Below are 27,436 nucleotides of genomic sequence, written 5' to 3'. Positions count from 1 at the left end.
TTGATGAGTTGTACGGTTCCTACGATTTGGTATGTTTCCAGGAGCATCTTCTCACTACTTCAAATTTGAATTTTTTGCGTCGAAGTCAGCATCATACTGAGTTCCTGAGTCCAGCAAAAGCTACTGGCGGTCGCCCTTCCGGTGGACTAGCCTGTGTCTTTAAACGGGACATTCATCTACCCTCCCCAGTACTCTTCTAATCCGACGAATTTTTTTCGGCTGTGCGTGTCGGAAGTATTGTATTTATAAACTCTTATCTCCCATATGAAGGATACTCGGTCAGATCCTTAACTAAATTTGGAAAGGCGTGTGGTCTGCTTAAGAATCTTGTGAATCAGGTACTGTTAAACTCTCTACAGTATATAATAATTGGGGACCTAAATACTGATATTAATCGATCTTCTGTGAGAAGGGAACTGCCTTTTGAGCGTCTTCCTTCATACCGCGTTGTGCCCAAATCCCACAATTTTTCATATGTTCATCGTTCTGGAAACACAAGTGATATTGACCATATTATTTCCTCGCCTGGTATTATCTCTTCTTCTGCTTCTGTTCATGTTAACGAGCAAGATACTGACCACATGCCAATTTCAGCGACATTTACGATGGATATTGATCTATCGGAAACCAATTGCTCGCGAGAAAAATCGAAGTGGTTTGAAAAAAGTAATTGGAGTAAAGCCAATATACCGCACTACATCTCTACCTTGACAACCCTTCTTTCTACCATACGTGTTCCATATCATCTTCTTCAGCGCCAGGTACCTACGAATGGTAAAGCCGATATTGACTGTTATTATAACCAACTTGTGATGTGTATAAAAAGGGCAGAAGAAGCTGCCGTACCTCGACAACGTATTCGTAAAAGAACACAAAAACCTATCTGGTCAATGGACCCTTGTTTAAAGTCGATAAAAAATAAAGCAAAATTATGGCTACAGATATGGAATGAATGTGGTTGGCCAAGTTCTGGGTGTGCCGCTGATATCAAATGTAAAACTAAAACCAATTATAAACGTTATCTTAGGTCGGCACGTTACCGCGGTATGGATTTCCCTGTAAGTAGGGAGGATTGGCGAAAAGTGATCAATTCTGACAAGATAAATGATGAAACTATGACAAGTAATTGCCTTCCAACTTCAGCTTGGTATAAACATTATTCTTCGATTTTTTCAGTGATTAATTATTCAGTGCATTCTGTGTATACTCGCCTTCTTACCTCCCTCTTTAGTACAACGTTTTCGCAACGCCATATAGTGCCCATATCTTTTTCTTCCGTAATTAATGCTGTTAAAAGTTTAAAATCTAATTCAATAGATAAGGATGGTATTTCTAAGATGCATATGCCGATTGAATGCACCCCCCTTATATCTCACTTTCAGCTTCTTTTTCAAATGTGTCTATGTACTTCATACGTACCTGAGAGTTTTCTGTGTGGCACTGTTTCGTCAATTTTAAAAAGGGAAAGTCACCGATTGATTGTTCTTGCTATCGACCTATTACTGTATCTTGTAATATTAGCAAGGTTTTTGAGTATATCCTTCTACTATTTTTGACTAAAAATATTATTGAGGATGAGAACCAATTTGGTTTTCGGAGTGGGGTGGGTTGTCAGCATGCGCATAAGATTCTGTCTTCTCTATTGGCTGATAATTCTTCCAAGGGAAATGGGCTTTATATTTGTGCTTTGGATCTTTCGAAAGCGTTTGATAGTGTGGTCCATAGTCAGCTCATTTTTTCCTTGTATAATTCCGGGGTCAATCTCTCTATTATAATGCTTCTTAGGTTTTGGTATTCCAATTCGTTTCTTCAATTAGGATCTGCACCAGACACTATTATAAGAATGCGAAGAGGTGTTAGGCAGGGTGGTGTTCTGTCCCCTACGCTTTTTAAGATTTGTATTTCTAGTGTGCTGGCTAAGATTTCAGGTACATACCTTTCTGGTCTTGCGGATGTTTCTTATCTTGCGTATGCTGACGACTTGCTTCTGATTAGCCGTTCCAAAAAAGGGTCTTTCCAATATGGTCTCTATAGTTTCTGATGCTTTCTCTGATATTGGCCTTTCAATTAATATAGATAAATGTGAGTTTCTTCCCTATAACTGTATTACTGCTATTCCCCTTCACTGTAATAACTTCACTATCCCGATTGTTGATTTTATTCATTGGCTTGGTATCTCTATTACTAGCAATCTTTCGAGCTTACGTCAGCGTACTGTTTGTGATATAAGTAAAAAGATTCAGGTTGGTTATGCAAAAATTGTTGCAAATAGAGGGAAGTAAAATAGACGTGCGCTGGCTAAACTTTATTCTACTTTCTGTGATCATTCTGTCCTTTATGCTTCAGGTCTTTTCCCCCTTCTTAATAATGGTAATTTAAAAAGAATTCGGATAAATTATTTCAAATTTTGCAAATTTCTTCTGTATCTTCCAAACCGGACTCTTGTTAAAAAATTCTCAGTTCCTGACATAACTTTAAAGTTGGAGATTCTTCACAGACAACTCTCCAGTACAGCTTCTGCGCGCCTATCCCCTCACCACCGTCTTATCCGTTTTTTTCGTTGACTTTGTGTATGTATTTTTTTTTCTCTTTGTGTTTTTTGAATTTCATTTTTTGTGTGTATCTAATGTTCATTTTTTTTTCATAGTTCGTTATTTTGTGTGTTTGTTTAATTTTTTGTATTAACGTAAAAAATTTCTATTGTCATTACTTTTCATTTTTTGTATGTTTTGCTTTTTTTTTGTGTGTATTTAATTGTTTGTACTCCACATTTTAATACTTTTATAGTGTTGTTGTGGGTAAGAAATAAATTATTATTATTATTATTATTAAACATAAGATGAGCAGAAATAGAGTCAAATAATTTTTCAATCGAGAGACTATCATAAATCACTACCAATAAATAAATGAAACCAGAACGAAGAGAAATTGCAATAAATAACGAAGTCAAACTCGAAACAAGCAGAAACTATCCCACAGAGGAGTAGGGCTAACGCTTCCTGTTCCTGCTAAAGAAAGGGGGTAGGTACTGAGCTATAACGTCACTAAATCCTTCTGAGAGTTTTTATTTACGGCAACATTTTTTTTAACTAGCCCTATATTTGTGACAAAGAGGGGCTCTTGGAGTCCTTAGGTGCGTAATTCAGCAGTATACCTCCAGTTTTCAACTGGTGGATTCATTCTTCTTGATAATAACGTGGCTTCGTCCTATAGAATCAAACCACAAATCAAATCAAACAGTAGTTATTTCTACAATTAATCGGTGAATCTTGGAAGAAAGGAAGTATTGATGCAAATTTATTGAAGGCTAGATTAGTAATTTTGGATTAGTTGCTCAAAATATCAAGATATATAAAAGAAAAAGTTCCTGAAAGTCTTATCAGTTCTTTATTTTCTATATTAACTGTAATTCAGCTTGGTCATGATACCCGTTGTATCCATGGTCATTCAGGTACAACAAGATCCCATAAAAAAAATTTATATTTTGAATAAGAAGAGGCCAGAAACTCAGAAACATACAAGATTTCAAGGGAGGGGAGCAAACTCCCCTCCCTTGAAAAATATATATATTTAGGATTCAAAATCAATTCTGTCCTTCCTTTTTAGCTCCCTCCTTCTTCCTTTTAAGCCCCCTCGTCCTTCCTTTTTGGGTTTGGCTCACAATTAAAAGAACCAGTGGCGTCAATGGGGGGAGGGTGACGGCCTATCTCTCCGTAGATGTCATGTTCTGCTGTCTTGTATTCCTCATGAATTTTCAGGTTCGATCCAATGAAACTTAACACAGCAGTTAAAATCTGAATCCTAGTTAATTAAAATTCAGCTTGTTCTGATTTTATATAGTTTTGCTTTATAAGTGTATGTGGATCTTTGCTTCTTCAAAGCCAGAAGACTATCATTTCTCTCAGTTTTGCATGCTGTTTTTAATTCTTGTTTAGTCCATTTCAAAGATTGAGGCTCCTTTTACATTGGTTTTCCATGCTTTTTGAGGGTTCACTTTGTGAAGCAGTTAGGCGAAACCCAACATCTCGAATTATGTGCGTTCCTGGTTAGTGTCAAATCCAATGCTAATATATTTATCACTGTGACATGGGTTGACGTCTTCTTCCTAGTAATTACCGTATAATTTTCTTAACATAAACATGGAATCACAGAGTGGGGTGCTCAATCCCTGAAGTCTATGTGCACCTGTGCCTAAACTACGTGTCTGAAATGATTTATTCAGGTTAACAATTCTCTCACTCCTGCAATTTGAGTCATATGAGTCTGGCATGGCTCTCTTCCCCTCCAGCGCAGTGTTTTGTGACTTTTTAAGACATCATCATATTTAACATATGTTACCGTAATCTCTTACCAAAAAAGAAAATCCCAGCAAATATAAGAATTTGAAGGATATATTCTTTCTCTCACCATCTTCTTCTGACATTTAAACAATACAAAACGGGCTAACCACTGGAAAGACTTGAGTGAGAAATAAACCATTTATGACATGCTTCGTCTTTTTTTTACAATCAAATCATTTGCATGATCTAAGTCTTGGAGAGTTTTACCATCCTGCTTTGAAACTATTTTCACATATGCCTTACTCATGATTCTACACTGAGCCAGCTTCTAACGTTACATCTGACTTTAAAAGCAGCAATATCATTCTCATACAAGGTACGAACCACTTTAATATACCTATCTGGTATACCATACAAGGATAGGACCTTCATTAAAGCTTTTCTATCAGCTGTGTCTAATGTCTGCCCATAATCTATGAAACGAGGACTGAAGGGGTCTGTTGAAACAGGCAGTTTTCAATTTCCTAGCGTTCGATGGTGTTCCAAACGTTTCAATGCAAACTGCAAACTACACATAAGAAATACATAGATGCAATAAGATTAGTGCGATGCAAATACAGTTAATCTTAAATACTGTACAAATAAGCAAAATGACAATACACTATTCCTGTAACACATCCTATCGGCTTTAGTATTTTGGAAAACACAAACGAACAAAAGGAAAAAAAACTGAAATATGATAAATTAAGATTTTGGTTTTATTTTTTATTTTTATTTTTTCATTTTGATAAGGGCTTTCAGACGTTAACCAGAAATATTTAGACTATTATTAGCATGTTAGGAGCAAACCCTGTTAGACCACAGTCTTAAAAAACGGTACTTTTTTTGATAATCAACATAATGGTTTAGCCCCCTCCCTCCTCCAAAAAAAAACAATGAAAAAAGGATGTGAAGGTGCCTTAGCTTTTATTTTTAATTCAGCTTTAATTCTTCCTGGTCGTTCGTTCTTACATTTCTTTATCGCGCTCCTATTAGTGCATTCTCATTCTGTATAGTGTCTAAATAAACTATCATTAGTAATAGTAGCAGGAAAGAAAATGGATTAACACTAAGATCTTCCTTGTGTCTAATTGTCAATTGAACGCATTTTTCCCAGCATAGACGTTTTTTTTCTCTCTGATCCTAAAAATATACAAATTATTATCATATGCAACAAAACAACCATGTACAACTTACGGCAAGGGAATCTTGGAGGATGCTAGAGGATTTGCTCTTTGGGTGGGGGTAAAATACTCCCACTATTTTTCAATTAAACGATATGGAGGACTTCGGGGCTATCTTGCGAAAGGAACTCTCACGTTCCCGTTCTGTCTTTTTTGTGTTCACTTGTGACCTTGAGATACAATTTCGTCAACATAATTTGATGTATCCTTCATTGAGTTCTAAGCGGTTGACAAAGGCCCTTAATTGGTCTTCATTCGCCCTTCGTATTATATAACCTTTAGGAAAGAAGTCAAACGCTCGCGATTTGCATCGCATTGTCACCACCCCGTGAGATGAGATTGTGAATGGCGTTTATATTCACTATGGTAACAGAAATCTTATCTATCTAAACTAAACGAATCTATCTAATACAGAATGCATCGTGGTCCGCAATTTGGCCGAAAAAAGTTATTTTATTGCTGCTAAATGGGTGAATCTTTGCTTGGTTGCCAGCCAAGGGCTTGTCTAGATGCCGAGTATATGCTTGTTGACTTGTAACTGTGATTTTCAGAGGCAACGCTATAGCGTTGCCTATAGTAAAGACCATACGGTTCCAATGTTGTTTTTTTGTAGTTTTTTTTTCCAGAGGCATTTCATATAGAAGGGGTCGTATAAACTTCAGAGAGGGCTCATTCGATTGAAAATCGAAAGTTATAGCGCCCTTTTAAGAGTCAAAAATGATCAGAGGGCAAGTAGCACCCCCTCCCTCTCTATACGTCCTATTTCCCAAATGCATCCAATTGTTTATTTTTTTTTAGATAGCCATTTGTTAAGAATAATTCAAAGTTCAGGTAAGAAAAACTCCGGTGTCGTCGCAACCCCTAGGGTCTGGGGGCAGGCTTTGTAAGTTATGCTCTGGCGGCATATATGGTTCTTATGCAAGGGATGCTCGTATAAACTTTGGAGAAGGCTCACTTGATTGATAATTGAAAATTCTAGTTCACTTTTTAAGAGTCCAAAAAGATCTGAAGGCAATTGCGCGTAGGCAAGTATTTTAAGTCATGCCCCGGAGGCGTATAAGGTTTTTATGTTAGGGGTTGTCGTATAAATTTCGAAGGTGGCTCATTTGATTAAAAATTGAAATTTTTAGTTCACTTTTTAAGAGTCAAAAAATACCCGAGCACAACTACTCTCCCTCCCCCCCTCCTAGCCCTTTTCTCCCTAAATCTATCCGATACAAATTTTAAGATAGCCATTTTTTAAAAAATAGTTCAACAACCAGATACAAAAACTTTGGTGGTCGACACAACCCCCCAGAGCCTGGGGGCAAGTGTTTAAGTTATGCCCCGGAGGCGTATAAGGTTTTTCTGTAAGGGCTGGCCATATAAACTTCGAAAGTGGCTCTTGTGACTGGAAATTGAAAGTTCTAGTTACCTTTTCATGAGTCGAAAGTTAACGGAGTGCATCTGACACAAATATCCCCTTTTCCCCAAATGCATCAAGTTAAAATTTTGAGATAGTCAATTTGTTTGAAATAGTCCAACGATAAGATAACAAAAACTTCGTTGTCAACACCCACCCTCCTCCCAGACACAGGGGCATATAAGGTATCTGTGGAATATGGGGTTGTATAAACTTTAGAAGGGATTCAAATGATTAGATATTGAAAGTTCTAATTCACTTTTTAAGAGTTAAAAGTGATCAAAAAGTAACAAGCCCCCCTCCCCTCTATGCCTTTTTCTCCAAATGTATCTTATCAAAATTTTGAAATAGCCATTTTGTTCAAAATAGTCCAACTACAGTGCGACCACTTACTGTTCAAAATAGTCAAATTACAAACTTAAAAGTTCAAAATAGTCAAATTACAAACTTGACAGACTTTTATTACGCACCGAGATCCCTAGGACCCCTTCTGAATTCTGATCACTTTATCATCTTCTGGGAAGCCAGTTCGGCAATTCCGAAGCCAAAACGAGTAAAATATACAGTGCGACCCACTTACTGAGGACTCGACATCTACATTTGGTCGCTGGATCGGTAATTATCAGTTTGAGGACATTTGCTCTGAACAGGATATTAATATCAAAGTCAATAAGCTGAATACTCTGCTTCAGGAGCAATTTTAGACTTGTTTTCCCGTAAAAGCCATTACTGTGAGTGACACTGATAAACCGTGGATAACCAATGATCTAAAGAATTTAATAAAAATCTGTTGTCGCCTTCATGTCGCTGGTGATACCGTAGCTTCAGCCAAGTTGCGTATTCATATTGTTAAACTGAACAAGCGCGCCAAGAGGCAGTATGTGAGGGATAAAATTACTCCCTTACTCACGATAGACCCCCACAAATGGCATTCCTCAGTAAAAAGACTTACCGGTAAGAAAAGACTCAGAGATCTAAGGCTGCTCTAAGAGGACGGTACCTTAACCTCAGCTAATGAAGTCAATTCTTTTTTTGCTGACATTTGTACCACATTTCCATCAAGTACCGAATCAGAAATTGATACTATTATTGCTGGTGCAGAGATTGAGGACGTATGTGAAGTCTCTGAATTCACTGTTTATAAAGAACTCCTTAGACTGAAAGCGAACTGTGCGTCCTACCCAGTTGAGCTTCCAGTAAAGCTGTTACGCAAATTCGCCATTTTTCTTGCTAAGCCACTCTCTTCTATAATCAATCAATGTTTCCGTCAGCAAGTATTCCCTAGTGCTTGGAAAAGAGCATATGTCCGCGTTATTCCAAAAGTAAGGTGTCCAAAATCTTTTGATCAACTCCGACCTATATCAATAACTCCGAACCTTTCTAAAGTTGTAGAAAGGTTTATTTACCGCAAACTTATGTCACAGGTCTCTGCACATCTAGACCCGTATCAGTATGGATGCTTAAGAGGCAGCAGCACAACTGTTTATTTAGTACGGATGTACCATCTCATTGTCGAGTGGCTCGACCGAGGAAGTGCTATAGTCGAACTTCTCCTCGTAGACTACCGAAAAGCTTTTGATCTTATTCGCCATTCCGTTGCTATCACATCAATTTTTTACAAGCCCGCTATCAGTGCGTTTACAGTCTTTTCCCAGGAGATACCGACTCCGAATGGATCGAGCTTACATGCGGAGCCCCACAAGGTACTAAGCTCGCTAGTCTACTGTTTTTGGCAGTGATAAATTTCATCCTTTCCAGCTATGAAGAAAGATTTAAGTATGTAGACGACTTGTCAGTCCTACTGAAGTACATTGTTGAGAAGTCTGAGGCTGTCCCCCAATTCTGTAACGAAATAATCAACAACTTTAAAGATGAATGTACTGCGAACAGCCTCCAAATCAACGAAGGAAAGACTAAAATCCTTCGCTTTAATCCCCTGAAGAGAGACTTTGTGTGTCCTCCTCCTCCTTATCCTAGTGAATCTTCGGCAGTAGTGCTTGGTGTCAAGTTTAGCATCGACTGCTCTTTCAGCCTTCATGTCGATACAATTATCAAAGAGGCAAATAGTGCGATGCGGACACTTATACTAATGCGTCGATTTGGTTTCTCATTGACACAACTAAGGATAGCCTATCTCACTTACATTCGACCAAGTTTAGAGTATGCATGTCCCGTATGGGGCACACAAGTCAATAACACTATTTACTTAAGTTACCAGCTTGAGTCAATACAAAAAAGAGCAGTCAAAGTAATATTGTGCGATGCTTTTACCGAATATAATTTAGCATTATCCACTTTACAAATTCCCTCTCTTCAAGAGGGTCGTCTCAGTTTGATCCTTGAATTTGGCCAATATCTTCTCAGAAGTGATAAATACAGATCGATACTACCACCAGTTGTAGTGAAACATCGAAGTACCAGGTTGAAGAAAATTGACAGATTAGCAGCACCTCCTTCACGCACAAATCGTTTTTCCAACTCATTCATCCCTTTCTTTGTATCAAAGTATAACAGTTGTTGATTTTATCCTATTTGTCTTCTGATTTTTTTTTGTCGTTTGATTTAATCCTTTTTTTTGTAAGCACAAGCGCCATTTAGTTTGACTACGAGAGATTGTGCAAATAAAACGGATTCTATTCTATTCTATTCACTAAAAACAGAGTTAGGATACTGCCTCCTTTCCTAAGCGTAAAAGTCTAAAACCTACTGCGACATTGGTGCTTTACTGAAAACGAATTATATTACAAATACTTTCTTTTGCACTTATTACAACGTTGAACATAAACATAGAAATTACAATAAAATTAAACTTTGAGCTGATGAGCTTTCAGCAATTAATGTCAAATATTAATCAAATATATCAAATATTTAGTTTAATTTTATTAGTTTTTTCCGAGACTGTTCAAGACAAATATAGCTTCACTAAAAACAGAGTTTGGATACTGTCCCCTTTCCTAAGTGTAAAAGTCTAAAGCCTACTAAGTCATTGGTGCTTCATTGAAAACGAATTATCACAAATATTTTCTTTTCCGGTTATTGCAGCATTGAAAATGAAAATAAAATTAGAGTGAAATAACATCTTGAGCTGATGATATTTCGAGAAAAATAGCATTATATATCAAACATTCAGTCTGATTTTATTTGCACTTTTCAAGACGGTTCAAGACACATATAGATTTTAGTAAAGCGCCAATGACACAGTAGGTTTAGATTTTTTACAGTGAAAAAAGGAGGCAAAACCCAAATTCTTCTTTGTAGATATTTTTGTTTGTTTCAAGCTGGATTTGCATATTCAATTTAAGCTTCACTAGTTTTAAGATTTCTTTGCTCATTTATATTAGTAACTATTGTTTGTTTGTTTGCTATGGTTGTTTATTTAATTTTAAGTGAGGCTTGAGAAGTTTATCAGTTTTTCTTTTTAAGTGAGTGAATTTTTTTCTCAATATCCCTAATTGTTACTGCTTCTTAAACCTATCCCGGCTAGAAAGGGGATTCTTGGTTACTACATTGTACAAGTATTCACTCAGTGGTTAGAAAATGGCTATAGAAAGACTTTCCATAGTTGTACCTTACTATTTTTGGTTCTTGCTTCCCTTTCTTCATCCTTTCAAAAAAATATTGACATTCCATTTTTAGTTACGACGTCGTCGGTCAAATAATTCTCCCCTTTTCAAATTGTTTTAAAAAACAATACAAGGACAAAGTGTTTAAAATAAACAAAGAAAGAAAAAAGCTAGCCGTCATTGTGATATTCGACTCTTTTTTCTCCACTTAACCATTTGGGATATTCTTTTCAAGAATCTCTAATGATCTCATTAACTGAAGTGCTTAAAAGGAATTCTTGTCATTTAGATCCATGGATCCCTGTACTCAACTGTACGTGAGTGTAGACGCTAGCACAAAATCAAGTTTAAAGAAGGTGGATCGACCTCTTTTCAAGGACTTTTGGGAGAGATTCTTAGAAAGTCTGAAAGCTCTTGGAGAAAAGGTGGGTATCTGGATCAATACCTTTCATTTTTGAAAACCATCTTATAGCTGTTGTTTCATCTTTAAAAGCAAAAAGAAAAGTTTTTTGGGAAGAGGAGAAACCTACGTATAATGTTGTTTACATCCTTATTATATCAAAGAATTACAAAATAAGTATAATTTTAAATATTTTGACTGTATTTTAGAAGACAATCTTCAGAAGAATACGGTTTTCAATATAGCAAATGTAAACAAATAGGGTAAAAAGGTATTATAATGTTAAGTTTTTCAGTCAAAGTACCAATATCAGTGAAAAGTAAATCTATTTTTTTAATTTTTTAATCAATGTGGGAAACTTACGCAACCATATGTCCTAAAAAATTAGGAAAAATCCAAAGTTCAGATTTTGATAAATGAGACCATCATATGCAGTTATTCAGTTTTTCAAAGACTTAATAGTTCTGAAACTAAATAACATTCTTGAAAATTTGTGGTTTTCAGGGGAAGATAGGTCTAGGGGCAGAATGTTTATTTTGAAGTCCTTGGTATTTTAATCAAACAAAATACATGCTTTTGCCACAATAATAGTTTCGGGATTTTTTTTTTATTTTCAGAAGAAACAAACTGTAGACTGTTTTGTTGATTCGATTAGGCAGAAAAAAAAGAATATCTCAAATTATGAAATTTTTTGGGCTGAGCAGCTGTAATTAAATTTCTCTTAAAATCGCTTTTCATTTCCTGTTGGTCAGAAACATAATATTACCTTCATAGTCCCGGGTGCTATTAAACTAAAAGTTTTTAAAATTCAGAAAAAAATGCTGCTTCTTTTTGTCAGAAAAAAAAATCTGGCTCGAGATAATGGTGTTAAAGACTTGCACCTTTTTTATATTTGATACATGATAATGATTTACGGCATATCCTCTACTTGGATATATGTTCCTGAATTTTCGTATTAGCCTTCTGGTTTCTTAAAGTTTTTTTTTTTATATATATAACTGCCAATTGTTTTTTATAAATAATAAGTTTCTACTTTTAATTGATATTGTAAGGTGCTAAATCTCCTGGCAAAATATTCTAAATTTTTCTTAACTCTTGAGCTTTGTTTTGACTAGACATTGGAAAGGGGTTACCAACTTTGTTTCAGTGTGCAAATACTCCTTGTCTTTGAGAGTCCATAATCCTGGAGCACCAAAGATCACCATTTGGATTCCTGAGGTTTTAGGCCACATCTGGAGTCTTGGGGAAAAAATAAGGAAAAAGGAAAAAAACTCCCAGCCGAAGTTTCTATTTCTGAGGGTTTGATGTGATACCGGTGAAAAAAAAAATTAAGAAAAATCTGAAACAAGATTTATGAAGACTAGGAAACTTTTCTCCCCCTGAAAAACAAACTGTAGATCCTATCTTATGTTAGGAATACGAAAAAACTGTCTACTATTCGTTTTTAGTAAATCAAAATTTTGGAAAACTTTGAGAATAAATTATAAAATTATTATATAAAGTATGTGGATAATGGAAAAATTATAATTGCATCTTCTCAATCAATGAAAAAATTCTATGACGCTTGAATCATTGTGGTGAATGTTGCATCAAACAGTTCGTAGTAACGAACTGTTGGTAAAAAGCAATTTTTAATGAAAATCACACCACTAAATTCAGCATATCAGAGAACCCGACTGCAGAAGCTTAAAGCTCCTATCTAAAAAAAATATTTTGAATTTTGTTTATTCCCAGAAGAAAGATCAGGAATGCTTGTTTATTTGTTTTTTTTTCTTTTTTTTATCTGGGATGATCATATCAAATCAAGGAACCTAGAAGATCGGAAAAGGGTTCGTTCCAAAGGAAATTAAAATTTGTAGTGCCCTTTAAAAAAATTTCATTTCAAATGACCAAAGTGATTGAGTTAGGAAATTCACCTCTCGTGAGATATTGCAGATACACCCTTTTTGACTACCTTGGATGCGCATAGTCTCTTTGGATTTAATTCAGCTTTCCGCTCAACATGCTCTGGCAGTTTTAAATGAATGCTTTTAGCCATTTCTGGATGTCACAGATAGGCCCTTTTGACAAATTTTACAACGTAATACTCTTAGTTTTCCTGGGATATTGCACAGATACCCTTCTGACAATCTGGATATTGGTAGTTTCTTTTGATTTAGTTAAACATCCCGAACTTTCCCTGAGTGTTCCAACCTAATACCCTATTCTATTTCTGAGATTATGCATGTGTCTCATTTTGAAAACCTGGATAGACTCAACCTATTTGGATTCAGTTCAATTAGTAGCTGTTGTAGTATTAGTAGTAGGGCCATGAAACAGAGATCAGCACCGACGGTTTGGACTAGAGTCTAGTGTCACATCCTTTTTTTCATCGTAGTAGTAGCAGTTTCAATTAATTGTAATTGTAGTTAAAAGTAGTTACAGTCGCGAGCAGACGCAGTCGTAATTTTTTTTTTTTTAGCTAGGAAGATACTAGCTGCGTGTTATAATGAGTTAACAGCATTTTATAAAGAAATATTGGTATTTCGTGAGAGATTAATGGAATTTTATTAGAAACTAGTTGAACTTTTAAAGCAATAACGTTGTATAAAGAACTGATGGCCTTTTGTAAAGGATTTTTACACCAACTGCTACCAAAAGAATTGTTGGTTACTATATTTCACCTTTTTCAACCAAAACTCATGTTCACTTCTTTAATTTCAACATTTGAGTTGTTGTAAATTTAAAAAAAAGAGCAAAAATTGATTTTGAGACGCAAAGTTTTTCCTACAAATAATACATAGAGGCCAAGTTCTCAGTTAAGATAAAACCTTTATACTTGACAATTGTATTCGTTTTTTGGAGCTCATCTCTGGGTTGAACTTTAAGCTGCGGTGTTTATAGTCAATTTTTACTGATTAGATACAACAGAAAGTTAGGTCGACATGCCAAATTACGAATTTTAGAAAACTATTACTGAAGAAAACCCCAACTGACAGTATTCATGACAATCAGGTTTTCTTGAAATGCCTTACTAATGAATTTTCTATAATCCACGAAAACAGGCGAATTCTCTCAGCCCATAAACATCTGAATTTTTAAATAAAACGAGAACGAATTCATTTAAGGGTGTTATTCTGTATTATGTTTATCGAATTTTTTTCCGATTTCGTCGAGTACAGAATCACTGACGACTGTCAATAATCTTACCATTTTCCTCCTCCGTTACGTCAGTAAACTGTGAATTTAGATTTAATAACAGTATCTAATGTTAGTTTAGTTATACTGGCATAATTAATTCAAACTTTTATTTTATTTTGTATAGGGTCAGCGTACGGTTTATCGTTTAACGTTAGTGAAGCAGTTTAATGTTGAAGAGATTGAAGGTTATGCAGATCTGGTCAAGCTTGGCTCGCCTGACTTCATTGAGATAAAGGTATGGCCGTGTCTTTTCTTATTCTGAACAAGAGTAAATATGGTTTGAATCGTTTTTATATTTAGTCCTTGTTTAGCTTTTCGGCATTCCGGATGCTTATGATTTGCCTTTCGCTGAAATTTAAGGTGGTGTTACGAATGCTTAAAAAAAGGGCTGTTTTCAGGACTGTGAGCATGAATTCTTTGGGGAGAAGGGGTAACTTCCAAAAAACCTTAAATAAACTAATTACAAGGAAAATAAGCTGTGCTATCTTTTATACTCCTTCATCAATAAATTCCTTATAGAAAATACCAAACTTAATAAGTGTTACAAAAATACCAAACTTATTAGTGGACGCTGCATATCCCTCTACTATCGTAGGATATTAAATCCAAAATGTTCCATTTTCAGAAATCACAGCCAAACGTTAATACTTTTAGTCTCATGTATCGCTGGTACATCAATAAAAAAAAACAAAAAAAAAAACAGATACGAGTCGATCGAGAACTCTGTTTAAATATGGCTGGGTGGATTGAAAAGTCCTTCGGTCTTTTGGGGAAAGCAAATAGTGGTATTATATTTAATCTCTAGTGAAATGCTAAAGGCCAAATTCAAAGGACATTAGACTCAGTCATGTGACTATTTTGTGTTTAATATCACTGGTTTTCCATTTGATATGCTTTGATCTTAGAAAGTGTTATTTCTTTGTGGAGTGTTTGTCCTTTGATTTTTGCTTTTAACAGCGGTGAAAATTTTTATCAAAGCAAAAGGAAGTCGAAATTCGATGTCTTCAATTGAATTCTACTTGGCAGGATTATAATCTGAAGGATTATAATCCCACTATTATAATCCTACAAATAATTCATACTTAACTCATTTTGACGGACTATATCTTTTGGTTTTGGTGGATAAACATTATATAAACTATTAAAAGAGAATATGTATTGGATTTCTTCTTTTAAGCTAATTACTTGTTAATACTTTCCTTAGGGAGTGACATATTGTGGAACTTCGAAAGCAAGTACGCTGACAATGGAAAATGTGCCTTGGCATGAAGAAGTGGTCAAATTCTCCGATGAGCTCTTAAGTCGAATTGATGGGTATGCTCTGGCATCTGAACATGAGCACTCAAATTGTATACTCATTGCTAATAAAAAGGTTGGTTGCTTTTCCTTTCTTCTTTTTTTTTATAAAACTTACTCTCTTTTAGAAGGTATTTATCTTTCTAAAGATTTATTGGAGGTCAAGCTCTGGGAATATAAATGATAAAACTAATAAGAAGATAAACAACCTGTAATAATATTAACAACCACACACATTTTATCGACAAATACATTCGAGTTAGTTTAAAACCTTTTTTTCTGCTATTTTATAAATTATACCAAAAAAATGTTTTTTTCTTTTGTCTTGTATCTTTTTTGTTTGTTTTCCTTTCCTTTTTGTTTTGTTTTCGTCCTTTCTCTTCTATTTTTTCTGCTTTTATTTATTTCTTTCTTATTTTAAGTAGAAAATGCGTTTTCTATTTTTTTTTTCTTAATAGTATATCTCTGTTTCAAATGGGGACTGGGAGCCATTAATATATTGCAAAACATCCCTGCTTTCATTATCAGTTTGATTTCACTTCAGGAAGGATAGTTACCCTTTAGGTTTTATGATAGACAGTATTACTCAATATCTTCTCTGCAGTCATATTTTACTTCATGTAATTCCAAGTGCTTGTAAGACCAAGCGTCCAGAAAGGGTAGACGAAGCCAGTGCTTTGCCAGAGTTTTCTACCATCTTAGTCTAGTTGGTTTCTGGCTATTGCTTGGGAGTAAAACTTGATTTTTGTTTGTTTTTATGCCTGTCGTCCTACAGGCTCTTTGGCTAATTGACTATATAAAGCTATATATTTGCTGCTCTGGAATCTTCCGGCGTGTTCCAGAAGCCCTACTTCCTTTCATCTCGGATTTTGCTCCTAATTTACTTCTGTTCTCTTTTTAAGAAGCCTTTATTTTTGGAAGAAGCCAACGTTAATTTTTATGCTGCAGATTTTGTATTTTATGTTTTAATTTTTTTTCTCTTCTTGTTTTCGGTTCCAGTTTTCATTTTTTTTTCTTTTCATGGTCAACGCTATAGACTATGGTTAGTACAGAGCGATGTCTTCCAAGTACTATCTCAAGAACAGGTCATTTTTTTTCCACTAAAGGACTCTTTTTACTTGGGGTCATTTTGGGATGAACGCTCCCTAATAATTAAAATGATGATCATCAAAACTCTTAAAGATCCCAGTATGATTGTCCTAAGTCGAAGCACAATGAGTACTTTTTTGATAAATGTTCTTTGGAGTCCCTCAAAATTGGTTTGTAAAAAAAAACTTTTAGGATGTGGAGAAGAAAGACCACACATCCCTCGCAGGGAGGAAGAAGGGAGATCGATGGAGTCTGTATTCACGTGTCTGGTTGTCTGTATCCAGGATTGAATCACTATTTTTAATACAAGCATCCCATAAAGAAAGAAAACGTCGAAAATGGGGTTTTTAAGGCCAAACGAAATTTCTGAAGAAACACAGAAAGCAAATATTTCGAGAGAACAACTGCCTCTCTTCTTCAGCGCGAACGAAATAATATAATAAGGAAAATACAGAAGAAAAAAACAAAAACAAACGTGGAAAGTCAACAAAAACAATTAAAAACTAATGAAAATAACAGCTAAAAAATTAAAAGGTAAATAGAATTCAGTAAAAGACCAGAAATTGTAAAAATTAAAATCAAATACCTAACAACAATTAAGTGAGTCATTCGCCAGTTGTTCGTTAGTATCCGCCGATCGCAGATAAGAATTGTTCGGATTTCGTGCAAATCGCGGATATTGGCGACTGACTCACTTTATTGTTGGAAATACTTACTGGGTATGGGGTAAATAATTATCAAAATACTTACAGAGATACATAGTGATTGAAAAGAAGCTGGATCACTTTAAAGCTAATCTGACCTAGCCAAACTTTTATGTAGAGGCTTTGGGGTAAAGCACTTGATGGCTCTAGACTATTTAGTGTCTGCAGTACAGAATTGAATGTATTTTTTTTTTTTTTTACTAATTTAGCCAAGTGAATTTTCGAATTCACTTGAAAGCATTCACCTTATTAGTTGAATCCTTTGTACATGTAGGAGTCACGAATTATCCATGGTGTGGGAAAATGCCGATTAAGGAATGTAATATTGGAATATTCAAACTTGACTGAAAAATAAATCCCAAAATTTACCAAATGTCAGATGTAAATTGGTAGGTCTTACACAATATGAGTGACAATCACTGAGGCAACGTAACCCCAGATACGAAATAATTCAAAAGTTTACTATGAAGAAAAAAATTTGTAAAATCATCACCTGCATATATATGTGATGAAAACAGAGCTATGTGAACCCAACTATTCTGTATCAATTATGTGTGGCCAAAATTGAGAGGCATACTTTTGACCTTGTCTCTCTTTTTTGTGTGATATGATTTTTAAGCTCAAAGGATGTCTGTCAAAAAATTTCTGCTTTTGGCAATGAACATTTTAGTCAATGATTTTGTTAATGATTTTGGTCTTTCCCAAGTAATATTGTTTTGCTACCGATTTATTGGCTGAACGGTTGATGGATTCCTCAGTGTTCTTGAAGTTTAAGAATTGCTAAAATCGAGATCAATTTTTTGCATTAGTAATGTAGGATAGGTTTTAAAAGTAACTTTGAAAGGTAAAAATCAAGAACTGGTTAAAGTAAATAACTTTTTCAAGGGAAATTTTTCTCTTACTTTTTCGCGTTGATTATTCTTTTTTTTTCTTTTTTTTTAGTTCCTAATCGACAATGAATGGCACACTTGGATAGACTATGAAAAGTTTCAAGAACTTATACGAGCATATTACAAGACCAATGGAGAGAAAACATTTACATCTATGGTAAGTTTGTTGTAAAAAATATATTCTTTCTAAAGGCTTTTTATGCACCCCTCCATTTATCTTTAATGACTTTGTGGACGATAGTTTCAGAGTTGGGTTCGCTTACATCACGTTTATTTGACCCTGAAATAATAAATCACACCTTCTGCAGCTCGTCTGCATCGGTAGAACTTAGTGCATGTTTTTTGCACCCTTTATATAAATAAGCTTCTTTGAAGCTTTTAATTTGTGCATCTTTTCTACGGTTTCATGGGTTTCCCCCTTCTTTTTTCTAATTTTTTCTTTACTCCTACCGACAACTCATTGCATCACGAAGCTGCCTGAATCCAACACAGCTGTGCACGCCCCTCTTCCATCCCAATCGATTTAAAGCTTCACTCTATCCCCCTTCTATGAAGTTCCAATTTCTTTTAAATAATTTATAATGAACTTATCCTGCCCCATTGGAGGACGATTTGCTTTTCGTTTGAACCTAGAAGGGTGGGCAAAAACTTAATTTTCGGCAATCTGCCATCCTTCATCCTTAAAGTGTGCCATAGTCATCTTTACTTGTCTTTCATTATAGCACTAGAAAGCGTAATCGAACCACAGTCTTCGCTCACCTTATTGTTTAATAAAACTAAAAGTTTCTCTACAATTCCTCTGGAAAACGTCTAACAATCTTCCTTAGGCTTTTGAAGTGTACAGGTTTCAAGAGATATTCTTGACCATTGTCTGTAATGTGGTTTCCAAGATTTAGTGTCTTAGTTCACAGACTTTTCTTTCTATTCTTCTATATTTTTTTTCAAGTGTAAAAAAAAAATATTCCTCGGCTATTCTGCTTTTTACATCTTCGCAGCTTCGGTCTGCTTTACCAATAATACTTCCCAGGTACGCGAAGCTTTTAATCCGTTCGATTTCTCGTTACCGAGCTAAAACTTGAAGACTTAGTCTTCTTAACGTTAGTGTACTAACGGATTTTTGCACCGTTAACTATCGAAACTTCAAAACATTCATATGTTTTGCTAGAATACTTATCTAGGGCACTCAAATCATTTGCATTATTTAAGTCTAATGGAATTACCCATTGCTATCTCTTTACATACTTTTCCATAGCCTTTGCTGAGCTCTTTAGGACAAAGTCCGTCAAAATAATCTATACAAAGAGGGATAGGACATAACCCTGCTTAACTCTTGATTCCACACCAAACCAACGACTATGTACAGTACTGAACATAGTAGTACACAGCACTATGTATTATGTACATGTACCATGTATATATATACACTATGTATATATGTATTATGTATTGAATGCCCTTTACTGCATTAGACTAAACTGTAAATCTATATAGTAAAAAAATCCCAAATGTGTTATTTTTATAGTTTAAGATGATTTAATGTATTTGAACCTACAATTTTATTTACATGTTTTAAAAAGTTATCAACAAAATTTTAGCGTCACAATTCTATTTTCTATATTCACAATCAGCCAATCAGGAAGAGGATTTAGTTACTTCTCATTTTGTTTGGTCGTAGCAGTCATATTTTATTGCTAGTCTTGCATGCGGTAGTTTCCTTGGATTTACTTAATTGGTTAATTTGCCATTTGAGTTCTGAATAATTTAAGTAATTTAATGACTATCTATGGGTTTGTTTTTGTAGTATTAGTATGAATTGGTAGTAGTGTTTTGGTAATTTTGTAATATTGCCGCATTAATTTGGCAGACTTGTCTGGGTTTGGGGTACCAAAATTCCTTATAGTCTGCCATATTTAGAGTAAAATTTTGTCGTAGCATTACCAAGTGAGGCACTTCTCTCCTTCTTCGGATTATTCCTCTACTATTAAAATTATCCGACTCTACACGTCAATCATTTTTTTTTTTGTCTTCTGCTGTATTATATTTTTCAATTTTGTTCAGGAATGATTAATTATTAATCTAAGGGTGAAAATTTGGTAGACTTTTATGCGAATTTCGAAAGATGTTCTAAAACCTCAAAAAAATTGTGCCGGATCAAAATGAAGACTACCATTAGAATTACCAACGCCAAAAACTTATACAGGAGAATTACAGTACTCCATCTTGAGCAACAAGAAAAGTCACTTTTTCCCATGGGAAGCAGTGATCTGTCCTTTTCTTTCCTCGCCGCAAATGGTAAAAAGAGAGGTAAAGGATACGGCATTAGACTTTACAGTCCGTACCGGCGGTGCTGATCTCCGTTTCTTGGCCCTTCAGCCAGGAAGTGCAATGGGGGGCTGGGGGCCAGCCATCCTGTGCTTTCGCACACCCTTCCTGTTTACCTTCCCCAGATTTCTCCAGGAACCCATTTAGAGCTGGGTCGACTCTGGCTAAGCTTACAGAGTCACGCCACTGACCCCCGTCCCAAACTGAAGAATTGGGTACACTGGGATTCGAACCCGCGTCCCCTCAGACAAGGGATCCCGAATCCAGCGCACCAATCCACTCGACCAGGACGGCTCAAATGGTGCCCTTTAAAATCATAGAGAGAGGCTTAAGGGCTCATTTGGAAGCGACTCTTTATGCCTACGTACTCTTCGTAAGTAACTTTTAGTAAAAACCGGTGAATAGCAAAGCCAAAGAGTATGAAAATCAAGTACAGTGAATGTGAAGAAGGAAGTGTTTAGCTTACTAAAACAGTCCCGCTAATTTGTATTAAGGTACCTTATAACAGTGCAATAAATAAGGATACGATAGCTATTCTGAAAAACGTAGTCCAATTGTTTCTGTTGTAAGGAAAGTAAAACTCCTGCTGAATTCTAAAAAAAAACATTGTGCCTTCTGCAACAACATACTTATTCTTTCTAAACCTAAAGTAGAAATTGATAAACAATGGCCAATAGTGAAACGAAAGAATTCTGAAGGAACGTCGCTGTAAATTTAATTGTTAAAAGTTTTTTATTAGAAACATGTAAATTTATATTTAGAACAAGAGCTAAGAGCTCATATGGCACTTGTGACGAGGCAAGAAGAGCTAAGAGCCAAGAGCTCATATGGTATGAGCTCTGACAAAATTCTAAGAATCAATAGATTGATTTAAAACGAAAATCAGAAGCTTAATGCCGGTCAGGATTTAAAATAAGAGCTTTGAGTCACGATGTCCTTCTAAATATCAAAATTCATTAAAATCCGATCACCCACTCGTAAGTTATAAATACCTAATTTTTTCTAATTTTTCCTCTCCCTTTAGCCCCCCAGATGGTCGAATCTGAGAAAACGACTTTATCAAGTCAATTTGTGCAGCTCCCTGACACACCTACCAATTTTCATCGTCCTAGCACTTCCAGAAGCACCAAACTCGCCAAATCACTGAACCCCTCCCCCCATCTCCCCCAAAGAGAGCGAATCCAGTAGGATTACGTCAATCACGTATCAAGGACATTTGCTTATTCTATCCACCAAGCTTCATCCCGATTCCTCCACTCCAAGTGTTTTCCAAGATTTCCCCCTCCAACTCCCCCCAATGTCAAAAAATATGGCCGGGATTTGAAATAAGAGCTCTGAGACACGAATTTCTTCTAAATGCCAAATTTCATTAAGATCCGATCACCTATTCGTAAGATAAAAAATATCCCAATTTTCGCGTTTTCCAAGAATTCCGGTTTTCCCCTCCAACTCCCCCCAATGTCACAGGGTCTGGTCGGGATTTAAAATTAGAGCTTTAAAGCACAAGATCCTTCTAAATATCAAATTTCATTAAGATTTGGTCACCCTTTCGTAAGTTACAAATACCTCAATTTTCAAAATTACCCCCCCCCCAACTCCACCAAAGAGAGCAGATCCGGTCCGATTATGTCAGTCACGTATCTTAGACAGGTTTTAATTCATCCCATCCAGTTTCATCCTGATCTCTCCGCTTTAAGTATTTTCTAAGATTTATGGTCCCCCCACTGTCCCCCCAATGACGCTGGATCCGATCGAGATTTAAAATAAAATATCTGAGTTACGAGTTCCTTCTAAATATGAAGTTTCATGAAAATCCGATCACTCCTTCGTAAGTTAAAAATACGTCATTTTTTCTCATTTTTCAGAATTACCCCCCCCCCAATAGAGCGAATCCGTTCCAATTATGCAAATCACGTATCTAAGACTTCTGCTTATTTTTCCCACCAAGTTTCATCCCGATCCCTCCAATCTAAGCGTTTTCCATGATTTTAGGTTCCCCCACCCCAAACTCCCCCAATGTCACCAGATCTGTTCGGGATTTAAAATAAGAGCTTTGAGACACGATATCCTTCTAAATATCAAATTTCATTGAGATCCGATCTCCCGTTCGTAAGTTAAAAGTACCTCATTTTTTTCTAATTTTTCAGAATTACCCCCCCCCCCCCCAACTACCCCAAAGAGAGCGGATCCGTTCCGGTTATGTCAATCATGTATCTAGGATTTGTGCCTATTTTTCCAACCAAGTTCCACCCGGATCTCTCCACTCAAAGTGTTTTCCAAGATTTAAGGTTTACCCCTCCCAACTCCCCCCCCCAATGTTACCAGATCCGGTCGGGATTTAAAATAAGAGCTCTGAGACACGATATCCTTCTAAATATCAAATTTCATTGAGATTCGATCACCCGTTCGCAAGTTAAAAATACCTCATTTTTTCTAATTTTTCAGAATTAACCCTCCCCCCCAACTACCCCAAAGAGAGCAGATCCGTTCCGGTTATGTCAATCATGTATCTAGGACTTGTGCTTATTTTTCCAACTAAGTTTCATCCCGATCCCTCTACTCCAAGTATTTTCCAAGATTTTAGGTTTCCCCCTCCCAACTCCCCCCAATATCACCAGATCCGGTCGGGATTTAAAATAAGAGCTCTGAGACACGATATCATTCTAAATATCAAATTTCATTGAGATCCGATCACTCGTTCGTAAGTTAAAAGTACCTAATTTTTTCTAATTTTTCATAAGTAACCCCCTCCCATCTACCCCAAAGAGAGCGGATCCGTTCCGATTATGTCAATCATGTATCTAGGACTTCTGTTTATTTTTTCCACGAAGTTTCATCCCGATCCCTCCACTCTAAGTGTTTTCCAAAATTTTAGGTTTCCCCCTCCCAAATCCCTCCCAATGTCGTCAGATCCTGTCGGGATTTAAAATAACAGCTCTGAGACACGATATCCTTCCAAACATCAAATTTCATTAAAATCGGATCAACCGTTCGTAAGTTAAAAATACTTCAATTTTTCCCGAATTAACGGGACCCCACTCCCCCCCCCCCCAGATGGTCAAATCGGGAAAAAGACTCTTTCTAATTTAATCTGGTTTGGTCCCTGATACACCTGCCAAGTTTTGTTGTCCTAGCTTACCTGGAAGTGCCTAAAGTAGCAAAACCGGGACCGACAGAATTTGCGATTGCTATATGTCACTTGGTTAATACCAAGTGCCATAAAAACTGAAATAATAGTGTTTTGTTTATTTCAAATGTTTGCACTTGGAAAGTTTGCAATTCTTAAGTTGGCCTAAATAAACCGATCTCTGCGGGAGAGCTTTATCTGCTCGCAAAATAGATAAATTTTGTCATAGTATTCAGCCGCAAAAATATAAAGCACATCCGCATATTAAAACGGTTTCATAAAGTCTGTTTCTTAAATACGGTAATAAATGGCTAGTGTGTTTAAAGAAAAGTGAAAAAAAACTTATAGAGGAATTTCTAAACAATATCCTAAATTATTAAGTCGTCCAACGTTGGTAAAAGAACTTGACACTATGATGAAAGAGAGATAAGCGAAGCATTATGTTTCAATTCCTGGGAATAGGCTTCTTGTACCGTCTTCACTTTTGAAAAGCAGAAATTTAGTGGGATTTTCTTTTCTTTTATGAATATGGGAATATTTGATACGAAAAACAAGTCGTGACTCTAACCCTTAAAGATCGTACCTGATGATGCTACACTTCTGATATAATTGCCAAAAACTGTTTGCTAAGCCGTTCTCAAAGGGAGGCTCTGATAATCAATCTTGATCAGGAGGATCAAAGAGCACATATTTCTTGACTGTTCCTCCTTTTGAGCTCAGCTTAGGAAAGATACCACCTTTAAACGTAACTCTAACAAAATTAAAAGCTGTTTGTTCGACTTAATTATCTTTAGGCCTAAAGAAAATTATTTTATAATTTCTATATCTATAGTTGCATATCTACATATATAATTATCTATAGCTGCCACAAAAAAAAAGAAAAAAAAATCCAAATCGACGAATATTAGATAAGCTGTTGTTCGACCTTTCCTTGGTCAATCACTTTTAGTTTTTTTAATACTGATATAGGGTAGTTTGGGGTATTATAAGGTAGTTGGGGGTAAGGTGGAAGCCTTCATTTTTATTTGAAAATACACACTAGAAAAGGACAAAAATGAAACCTTTCTTGGTTCTAATTCTGCAAAACAAAAGAAAGAAATCAAAAGAGTTGCATGAATTTGTTTATTTGCATGCCAGTTTGAATAGTACTGCGTAAAGTAAGCAGTTAGTGCTACAACTCCTGGAGAGGCACTTTTGAGGTTGCAGTGACTCTTTCCCATTTCTATTGAATTACTCACTACCTTTCGGAGGGGTGGAGTTATCCGGATAGCCAGAAGTAATAACCGTCCCGCTTTAACACTCATATTCCTTTCTATTTATAGAATATATATATATATATATATATATATATATATATATATATATATATATATATATATATATATATATATATATATATATATATATATATCATGAAAAGAGAAATCACCAATGCAACAGCACAAACACAATAAAAAGAGACAGAAGGAGAAAAGGAAGACTGTTTTCCTAAATTAGTAATTAATATAGACCAGCACTTGAATGAGGCCTTAACCCTACTCATCCATACAATCACATAGGTCAAACAGCATAGCCATACACAATCAACCATAAAGAATAATCCATGGACATGCAGTCATGTCGTCAATAAGTATAAGTCGTCATTTACCAAACAATAGAAAAAATAATATAGACAAATAATTCAGAGGCAACACCCAACATAAGGGCTCATCAGGAGAATACACTGGCCTATATAGGGTTTCGCCATTTTATATATATATATATATATATATATATATATATATATATATATATATATATATATATATATATTATATGCTGTTGTATGTATTACCTCTTACGAAGATCGTTTTGTTGTGCTCTATTTGTCCTTCTGTCCTTTGTTCAAAAATATTTAACCTCGTACTGTTGTGTTCTTATCCATCCTGAAAACAGGGAAAGCATCTATGAAAGGGTTTTGAATATATCGATTTCATTTTCTTAATGAGTCATTTCTAATGAACATTTTGTGAAACTCTCTCAAGCGTGCTTTGGAGAAGAAAATAACGGACTAATCGCAGTGCTGACATATAATTAAATGCAAAAATAATTTTATAGAAATTTTAAGGACAAAACATGTTGTGTGAGTTCCAGACAAATCACAGAAGAAAGCCTAGCACAAGGCGAATCCTTTAATTTTTGCAATTACAGAGGAGATTGAAAATAAACTTTTCAGGTGTCTCACGATAATATGGTAATTTTGAAGATATAGATACAAAAAAAATTGAAAATTTGCGAGTAGCCACAGAGAAAGCGACCGATTATTGCACTGTCCTTCATTGTTAATAAGTGTCTTTATTAAATGGGTTAAGCAGCCAATTATATTATTCCTTAAGCGTATGTTTGAATGGCCAGCCGAATAATCCCCCTTTTGTACCTGTTATTGTATTTAACGCTTTTTGGCATGTTAAACTTTGAGCTTGTAAAACGAAAGAAAAGTAATAGGCATACATTTGAACATAAGTTTTTTATTGATTAAATCTAAAGTATAAGCACATCCTACCAGGAAATACCATAAACTTATTTTTGGCCATAACAATGTTTAAAAGTAAAATTTATGTTTCTCTGTGGTGTAGGTAAATAATCTGGCTTCATTTTGGTGTATAGTACATAAGGAGTGGGTAAGTAAGCCAGAGGTATTGGAACATTTTTGTGCGAAGCACTACCCATAACCCTAACCTCCTTGGAAGTATATTTGACTTTGTGAACGTGTCCAGCTAATAAAGACCCACCATATGAATATCCAACACTATAGTCCAGGACTTTTAGCTAAAAAAAGGGTCGAACCTGAACAAAATTGCAATATAAACGAAAATGGTACCAAAATGATCAGAAAAAAATTCTGTACAACATACTAAAAGTCCCCATAAATCCGAGTGGGGTGAGTACCCGAAAAACAGGGGAAAAGGGAGAAATGCGGGGGAAAATGGGAAAAATGCCGAACATGCCCAGAAAATAGTTTAAAGTGAGTTTTCTGGGGTTTTCACATACGCTGATTACGAAATTGACATCTAAAATTCAGTATAGAAAAAGAGTACTACGGAAAACGGGGGAACAGGGGAAAGAGGGGAGAAAAGAGAAGAATACAGGGTAGGGGTAGAAAGCGGCTTGAAAGATATTTTCTGGGGTATTCCTATCTGGTGATTACGAAATTGAGAAATAAAATGATATAAAAAAATCGATTAACATAAAACGGGGAAATGTGGGGGGGAGGGGAAAAGGGAAATATACAGGGTAGGGGTAGAAAGCATGTGGAAATGTGTTTTCTGGGGTTTTTCTATCTGCTGATCACGACACTGACCCCTAAAATGAAGGAAAGAAAACGAGAACCATGAAAACCGAACAAAACTGGAGGAAACAACGGAAAAGGGGAAGGGAGGCCTGACTCCTGAGCCAGCTGCTAATGGCTAATAAGTAGGCCTATGGACAAAATAACTCGCTTAAGTATCAAACTTGTACTTTCTTGAATCACAGACATTTCTTACAACCATTTGAATTACTAAACATAAAGAAAACAACCGCTTGGCAGTTATATATAAAATGGCTATTATATGTAAAATTTGCACTTTCGAAGGTAGTATAGTTGACTTGAAAAACACAGCATTGATATCACTAGTCGAGCTCCTCGTCTTCGACAATCTCCTTGTCCCTGTTCAAGCAGTTGATACCCTGACATTCTCCGCACGCGAACGTACACGCTAATTCATTTTTCTTGCAGCTGCATCGCGAGTTCTCGCAGCCTGTCTTACAGTTGCATCTCACGACACTCAAAAGAGTCTGAGGTGCGGGCAACAAATGGGTCATCACAGGTGAGTATTTATGGTCTCTGAGGACCCAATCCCAGTCAGCCGGGTCGAGGTCAGCTGGTTCCCCTTTCCAACAGGATACCTGGAGGCGCACTCGCTGGGAGTGGAATGAAGC

General features: G+C 35.8%; 1 protein-coding gene across 5 annotated transcripts in view; it reads left to right on the top strand.

The window, feature by feature from the left end:
- LOC136039441 (S-adenosyl-L-methionine-dependent tRNA 4-demethylwyosine synthase TYW1-like) overlaps positions 1 to 27,436 on the top strand; it is a 61,897-nt gene that overhangs the window by 30,534 nt on the left and 3,927 nt on the right. For all 5 annotated transcript variants that reach the window (XM_065723192.1, XM_065723193.1, XM_065723191.1 and 2 more), the window contains exons 9-12: positions 10,758 to 10,893; positions 14,173 to 14,283; positions 15,253 to 15,420; positions 18,080 to 18,184. In XM_065723192.1, the coding sequence (XP_065579264.1) occupies positions 10,758 to 10,893; positions 14,173 to 14,283; positions 15,253 to 15,420; positions 18,080 to 18,184 (520 nt within the window). The remainder of the gene's footprint in view (positions 1 to 10,757; positions 10,894 to 14,172; positions 14,284 to 15,252; positions 15,421 to 18,079; positions 18,185 to 27,436) is intronic.

Source organism: Artemia franciscana, chromosome 19, assembly GCF_032884065.1.
Source record: "Artemia franciscana chromosome 19, ASM3288406v1, whole genome shotgun sequence".
Classification (NCBI taxonomy): Eukaryota; Metazoa; Arthropoda; class Branchiopoda; order Anostraca; family Artemiidae; genus Artemia; species Artemia franciscana.
The sequence above is the reverse complement of the archived record's forward strand: the minus strand, read 5'-3'. Positions and strand labels throughout refer to the sequence as shown.